Genomic DNA, 7433 nt, shown 5'->3' on the forward strand with positions numbered 1-7433 from the left:
TGCTGTGTGGGGTGATGATGAGACCATAGGCTTGTGCGGAGCCAATTTCATGAGGGAGGGCCCCGTGCAACTCTTGTGAGTCATTGTGCACATGTCATGTGATGGCCATCGCTGAGCACTGGCGAGGTGGAAGAGACGGATCTGGGTCAGCAATATCCTTGTTCCCAGTGAGTGTGTCTGGGCTGCCTTCGCCCTGTGTGTTTGTGTGTGTGTGTGTGTGTGTGTTATTCTCTGTACCCTTGTAGTGGGTGTGATTTTGTGTTAGTGTCATTCAGTGGTTTTCTCAGTGATTGTGTTAGTGTTCTCTGTGTGTGTGCGATTTGTGTTTGTGTGAATGTTACCCTCTATTGTTATAGTGTGCGTGACTGTGTGTTAGGAGTATGCTCTGTACCCTTGTGTGTGTGATTGTATGTCTCTGTGTGTTTGTGATTGTGTTAGTGTTCTCTGTATGTTATCGTGTGTGTGTGTGATTTTGTGTTTGTGTGAATGTTACCCTCTTTTATTACAGTGTGTGTGATTGTGTGTTAGGAGTATTCTCTGTACCCGTGTGTGTGTGTGTGTGTGTGTATGTCCTGCATGCCCTTGTGTGGGTGACTTTGTGTCACAGTCATTCTATGTGCCATATTGTAGAAGGCTGCTAGAGGGTGTCTGTGCTGAGTTGTGGGGTGTATGTGCATATGCATGCACCAGGATCAGTAGATACCAGCTGTCTTGAGAGTTGCTGTTCTGCTATCAGTGTGTGCGGGTGTGCATGTTGCAGGGTGTGGGTCATTGTGTCAAATGTGTGTGTTGTATCTGTGTCGGTTGTACCGTCTGCTGTCAGCGAGTGTGTGTGAGTTTTCAGAGCAGCAGCCATGTTAGTCTGTATCCGCAAAAAGAACAGGAGTACTTGTGGCACTTTAGAGACTAACAGATTTATTTGAGCGTAAGCTTTCGTGGGCTAGAACCCACTTCATCGGATGCATGCAGATAAAGTGGGCTGTAGCCCACGAAAGCTTATGCTCAAATAAATTTGTTAGTCTCTAAGGTGCCACAAATACTCTTGTTCTTTTTGTGTGTGTTTTGTTTCCTGTGTGTATAAATAGCAGGGCGTGTATCTAAGGGCAGGTGTGTGTTATGTTACTAATGTGTGTGGAGGGGTGTCCTGTTCCGTGTGTGTGGGACCCAATGGCCAGGAGTCTCTCTCCCAGCCACTGTGCGTCAGTGTGTATGTGTACATTTGTGCATGTTTCCTCTGTGTGTGTAAGTGGGTGGCTGCGTCTGCCTGTAGGTTTTCAGGAGTCACAACTCACTCTTAGCTGCTGTGTGTTATGTGTGTGTATGTCTCTGTGTGTGTTACACTGTTATAGTCTGTATATGACACTGTGTCTATGCATGTGTGAGACGTGTGTTACAGTGCTACACTGCAACACTGCATGTTACACTCTGTGTGTGAATTACACTGTGCTCTGAGTGTGATACATGCTGTTTGTGTTAGTCTATTAGTGTATCACATTTGTTAGTGTGTTGCACTCTTACACTCTCTGTTACACTGTGTTATTCCCTGTGTTAAATTTGTGTGTGTAACTGTTACAGACACACAAAGAGTATCTTGGTGTGTGTTACACTGTGCTCTGTGACACGGTTATACTCTGTGTTACACTGTTAGTGTGTTACACTGGTTTATGCTCTCTTTGTGTGTTACATCCTATATATGTTACATTTGTATGTGCAACACTTTTGCTTTGTGTCTCTATCAGAGTGTGTGTTATACTGCTATGCTCTGTGTGACACTATGTTATGCTCTGTGTGTTACTGTGCCTGTGCACAACACTCTTATGCTCTGTGTGTTTGTGTTATGCTGTGAGTAACTGTGTTTGGTCTCGGGGAGTGGGCTGGCTCTGTCTTGGGGGTGCTGTCTGGCCCCATGGCAGCCCCGAGCCTGGGCGCTGCTCTCCTGATGGGTGTGGGGGGCCCAGCCTGGCTGGGGATGCCTCTGGGGCAGTGACTCCCCTCTGCTCCAGGCTGGGATCTCCCAGGCAAAGGCAGGCTGTGTAAATCATCTCATAACTCCCAGGGGTGAGCACCCAGTGCTGCCCTCCCGGATGCATGGGTCCCATTCTCTGTCCCGGTTTCCCCCGCCAGGGGTGAGCCATAGTTTGTGCACGGTGCTGTACTTGTCCCTCCAGGATGGCCATCCCCAGGCTCTCCCTGCGGCGCCATCTACCCCGGATACCTGGCCATGCCCTGCAGCTCCGTTCCTGGCAGATTCTCAAGCCTCTCACCCGTGTTGGGCTGCAGCCCACCAGTAAGGTCAGGGCATGGGGGGTAGAGAAGGAGCCAGCGAGGGGGAGGAACTGGGGAGAAGGGGGGCAGAAGAAGTGATGGGAGGGATCTGGGTTGGGATGGGAGGAGTGGGGGGAAGGGATATATGGGGGGGCTCTAAGGGGCGAGTGCCCCCTGCTGACTCTCCCCCCTGCAGGCCTTGTACTGCCGTGCCCCCACCCGGCTGCTCTCACGGCTCGGGGGGGTGCTGACAGGGCTGGCACTGCCCCGCTGGCTGCGACGCCCCCTGCTAGCGCTCTACGTCTGGGCCTTCTCCGTCAACATGGCCGAGGCGGCTGAGGAAGATCTGAGTGGCTACCGCAGCCTTGGGGAGCTCTTCCAGCGCCCGCTCAAGCCCTGGGTGCGTCCCATTGCACCCCATGACATGGTATGTCCTTCTCTGTCCCCCCCTCATTGCCCTCCCATGGCATGGTACATCCTGCCTTGCCCCCCCATTGCCCTCCCATGACATAGTATTTCCCAGACTGCCCCCCATTGCCCTCCCATGGCATGGTATGTCCTGCTTTGTTCTCTCCTCTCCTGCATTGCCCTTCCATGGCATGGAATGTCCTGCCCTGCCCCCCATTGTCCTCCCATGGCATGGTATATCCTGCCCTGCCCCCCCCATGACATGGTAGGTCCCTCCCATTGTCCTCCCATGACATGGTATGTCTCGCCTGGCCCCTTCATTGCCTTCCTATGTCTTGTCAGGGCCTCCACTCCCCCAGCAAAGCTCCTCATGGGATGGGATGTTCGATCCCACCCCGCCACAGTACGATTACCTTCCACTCCTGAACCCCTCACAATACGATAGGTCTCATTTTGTTCTCCCTTCACATGGCATGGTACGTCCCACCCCTCCTGCACAAATTATGGTATGCCCCCCATGGTCTGTCTCATTCTCCCCTCCCCCCTGTGCCCCATATCATGGGTCTTCCCTTCCCATGAAACCCCTTTGACATAGTACCTCCCGCTGCCCACAGTGACGATACATGTGCACGTCCCTCCCTGAGGCCAGGGTCCCAGAACTCCCCGCCTGCCTTGGCCCACGTGTGCCCAGCAGCGCTGCGAGCTCAACATGACCCTGCTAGCAGCGGCAAATGAGCCTCCCTCATGTGTGAGACACAAGCATGTTCACCAGGGCTCCAGGCCTGGTGCTTTCTCAGCCTGGCTTTTCACAAGAGCTTTGCACTGTCTGTGCATGGGCTGGCATGGGCACTCCACAGAGCCCTGCCCCTGCCTCCCCAGGGTACTGCTCCCTGGGGATTGGGAGTGCCCCCATCTTTGCTCAGCTGGCACAGGTGTGAACGCCCTGGCCCGCCCTTGTGAATCTCTGTGCAAGGCCATCCCCACTTCTCATCCTGTCCTGGCTGGTTGCAGGTCAGCTCGGCAGACGGCTACATTGTGCACCTGGGCCGGGTGCGAAGGAGCCGCCTGGAGCAAGTGAAGGGGGTGACGTACTCCCTGGAGAGCTTCCTCGGCCCCCAGGACTGGAGGGAAGATGGGGGTGAGCGAGGAGTTAGGGCTGATGTGGGAGGTTGGTCTTAGTATCCAATCCGGGGGCAGGGGTGGCTGGGGTAGATCCCAGGGGCCAATCGGGGGACCAAAGGGGCCACACTGGGGGGACAATCCCTCTGTGTGTGTGTGAGTGTGTGTGTGTGTGTGTGTGTGTGTGTGTGTGTCCCAATCCAAGGCAGGTGCAGATTAACCCTTTGCTGTCCATCTCTCTCCCCCAGGCAGGGGTCTCTCCCCATGGTGGTGCCGGGGGCACCAGCTCTATCAGTGCATCATCTATCTGGCACCAGGCGACTATCACCACTTCCACTCGCCCACTGACTGGCACATCCGGCACCGCCGGCACTTCCCCGGTACAGCACAGCCGAGGGGGGAGCAGGCTGGGGCGGTGGAGGGCATGAACCCGATTGTCACTCACGCTGGGGTCTCCTCTTCCCTCCCATCTATCTGCATGCCCTGTCCTGTGCCCATCCGTGGCAGGCTCCCTGATGTCGGTGAGCCCGAGCGTGGTGCGCTGGATCCCGGGGCTATTCTGCCACAACGAGCGGGTGGTGCTGAGCGGAGAGTGGGCCCACGGCTTCTTCTCTCTGACTGCCGTGGGGGCTACCAACGTGGGCTCCATCCGCATCTACTGCGACCAGGTGGGGCTGGGGGCAGAGGGAGCCGGGAGCCCTGGAGAGGGGGGGGCAGCCCTCCTGTCCTGATGGGGTCCCTGGTGAGCGTGTGCGCTTGTGGGGGTTGCATGGAGGTGAGTCCTGGTGAGCACACACAGGCTCATGGGATTGCATGTGGCGGGGGGGGGGGGGGGGCCCTGGTGAGTGTGCACACACTTACATGAAAAGACGTGGGGGGATCTTGGTGACTGTGTACATGCTTGCATGATCTGATGTGAGGGAGGCCCTCCTGAGCATGTCTGTGCTTGTGGAATCTCATGGGGGGGGTCCCTGGTGAGCGTGCACGTATTTGTGGGATCAGACAAGGGGGGGGCCCTGGTGAGTGTGCGTGCATTTGTGCAATAGCACATGGGGGGCCTCCCAGTGAGTACGTGCACCCATGGGATTACATGTGGGGGGGCCTGGTGAGCACATGCTCTGGTGGGATTGCACGTGGGGGGGCTAGTGAGCACATGCTCCTGTGGGGTCGCATGTGGCGGGGGCTGAGCACAGAGTCACATGGCTCTTGTGAGCCAGAGCAGATATGGAGTGAGGGGGTGCCCATCACCATGGTAACCGTGGCCCCCTTTCTCTCTGGCAGGACCTTCAAACCAATTGCGCCCGTCACGTGCAGGGCTGCTACCACGACCTCAGCTACTTGGCCTGGGCGGGGCCAGCTGGGGTCCCCGCCCCCAAGGGAGCCGGCCTGGGCGAGTTCAACCTGGGCTCCACTATCGTCCTCCTCTTCCAGGGGCCCCGGCGCTTTGGCTTCCGCACCAGTGCTGGGTGCAGGGTGCAGGTGGGGCAGGCGCTGGGCAGCCTGTGACGTGGCGGGCAGAGGGGCAGGCCCCCATTTCAGGGCGGGACCCTGATTTCCTGGGGTGATTGGAGAACCCCTTCACTGCCATGGGGGGACACCCCAGATTCAGTGGGTAAAGGGAGGAGACACCACACTTGTGGGAGAAGGGAACCCCCTCATTTCAGATGGGAGAATTGGACCCCTCTTTACTGGGGGGAAGGGAGGGGTCCCCCATTCCAATAGCCCCTCCAGCTTTTTGCTGAGGAATGTGGGGGGCTTTGACATCCCTTTAGAGCCATGGAGGAAACACAGTAGTGACCCTGATCTTAGCAGGGGATGGGATTTTTGGAGGCGGGAGCACGAGGAACCATACATTCAAGAGGGGGGACAGAGAGGCCCCCACACTAGGAGAAGGAACCCCACTTTCCAGTGAGGGAATATGGGGTGAATCTGTTGCCCCCCCCATCTTTAATTCCAATGGCGGTAAAAAGAAGATACTTGGTTTTAAGTGGGGGGGATGGTCCCACATTCAGCAGGGAGGGCATGGGGGGTGAATCCGAGGTCCCCCCCCTTAAAGGGGGATGATATGAATGGGGCTCAGGGGAGCTCCTTCCCAGATCCTTTGGGGGTTGAAATCTGGGCGGAATTTTTGTACCATCCCCTCTGCCCCCCTGCCATCCCAGCACCATAAAGCCGTCTGAGCACCAGGGGGCAGAATAGCTCTGAAATAGAGCTTTCTATTTTCATATACAGCCTGTTTGTGTGTGTTTGTGGTGGGGAATGGGACCTGGGGCCTTTCTCCACTAGGAGCGCCAGCTCCAGTCTGGCACCTGGGCTACGGGATTGCCTGGCTCAGAGGGGTGGGGGACCGGGACCAGAGGCCTTTCGCCTCTAGGAGGTGCTGGCTCCAATCTGGCCCTGGGCCAGGGGATTGGCTGGCTCAGGGTGGGGGACAGGACCTGGGGCCTTTCGCCTTTAGGGGGCACCAGCTCCAATCTGGCCCTGGGCTAGGGGATTGGCTGGTTGGGAATGGGACCTGGGGCCTTTTCCCTCTATTTTCATATACAGCCTGTTTGTGTGTGTTTGTGCCTCTAGGGGGCGCCGACTCCAATCTGGCTCTGGGCTAGGGGATTGGCTGGCTCAGGGTGGGGGACGGGACCTGGGGCCTTTCCCCTCTAAGGGGCGCCGGCTCCAATCTGGCTCTGGGCTACAGGATTGGCTGGCTCAGGGGGTGGGGGACGGGACCTGGGGCCTTTCCCCTCTAAGGGGCGCCGGCTCCAATCTGGCTCTGGGCTACAGGATTGGCTGGCTCAGGGTGGGGGATGGGACCTGGGGCCTTTCCCCCCTAGGGGGTGCTGGCTCTGATCTGGCCCTGGGCTGGTGGATTGGCTGGCTCAGGGGGTGGGGAAAGGGAAATGGGGCCTTTCCCCTCTAGGGGGCGCTGGATTCAATCTGGGTCTGGGCTAGGGGATTGGCTGGTTTATGGGGTGGGGGATGGGACCTGGGGCCTTTCCCCTCTAGGGAGCACCAGCTCCAATCTGGCCCTGGGGTAGGGGATTGGCTGGCTCAGGGAATGGGGGATGGGACCTGGGGCCTTTCCCCTCTAGGGGGCGCCGGCTCCAATCTGGCCCTGGGCTAGGGGATTGGCTGGCTGGGAATGGGACCTGGGGCCTTTCCCCTCTATTTTCATATATAGCCTGTTTGTGTGTGTTTGCGCCTCTAGGGGGCGCCGGCTCCAATCTGGCTCTGGGCTAGGGGATTGGCTGGCTCGGGGTGGGGGATGGGACCTAGGGCGTTTCCCCTCTAGGGGGTGCGGGCTTCGATCTGGCCCTGGGCTAGAGGATTGGCTGGCTGGGAAAGGGCCCTGGGGCCTTTCCCCTCTAGAGGGCACCGGCTCCAATCTGGCCCTGGGCTAGGGGATTGGCTGGCTCGGGGTAAGGGATGGGACCTAGGGCGTTTCCCCTCTAGGGGGTGCCGGCTTCGATCTGGCCCTGGGCTACAGGATTGGCTGGCTCAGGGCGTGGGGGATGGGACCTGGGGACTTTCCCCTCTAGGGGGCGCCAACTCCAATCTGGCCCTGGGCTAGGGGATTGGTTGGCTGGGAATGGGACCTGGGGCCTTCCCCCTCTATTTTCATATATAGTCTGTTTGTATGTTTGTGT

At 57.8% G+C, this 7433-nt stretch overlaps 1 protein-coding gene across 1 annotated transcript; it reads left to right on the forward strand.

Annotated features, from left to right (window-relative positions):
* The first annotated feature begins 117 nt into the window (after window positions 1-117).
* Window positions 118-7009, forward strand: LOC127052824 (phosphatidylserine decarboxylase proenzyme, mitochondrial-like). Its single transcript, XM_050956932.1, has 8 exons — window positions 118-167; window positions 2169-2292; window positions 2462-2692; window positions 3685-3841; window positions 4041-4172; window positions 4300-4460; window positions 5074-6586; window positions 6842-7009. Exons 2-7 carry the CDS (start codon window positions 2170-2172, stop codon window positions 5296-5298), a joined length of 1029 nt encoding a protein of 342 aa, XP_050812889.1. The 5' UTR covers window positions 118-167; window position 2169; the 3' UTR covers window positions 5299-6586; window positions 6842-7009.
* Window positions 7010-7433: the final 424 nt, after the last annotated feature.

Source organism: Gopherus flavomarginatus, chromosome 5 (genome assembly GCF_025201925.1).
Source record: "Gopherus flavomarginatus isolate rGopFla2 chromosome 5, rGopFla2.mat.asm, whole genome shotgun sequence".
Lineage (NCBI taxonomy): Eukaryota > Metazoa > Chordata > Testudines > Testudinidae > Gopherus > Gopherus flavomarginatus.

Excerpts from the sequence above, each read along its gene's own strand:
- LOC127052824 (XM_050956932.1), top strand. The coding sequence starts at position 2,170 with ATGGCCATCCCCAGGCTCTCCCTGCGGCGCCATCTACCCCGGATACCT. Across the intron at positions 2,293-2,461 it reads GGCTGCAGCCCACCAGTAAG|GCCTTGTACTGCCGTGCCCC; the intron begins GTCAGGGCATGG and ends TCCCCCCTGCAG. Across the intron at positions 4,461-5,073 it reads TCCGCATCTACTGCGACCAG|GACCTTCAAACCAATTGCGC; the intron begins GTGGGGCTGGGG and ends TCTCTCTGGCAG.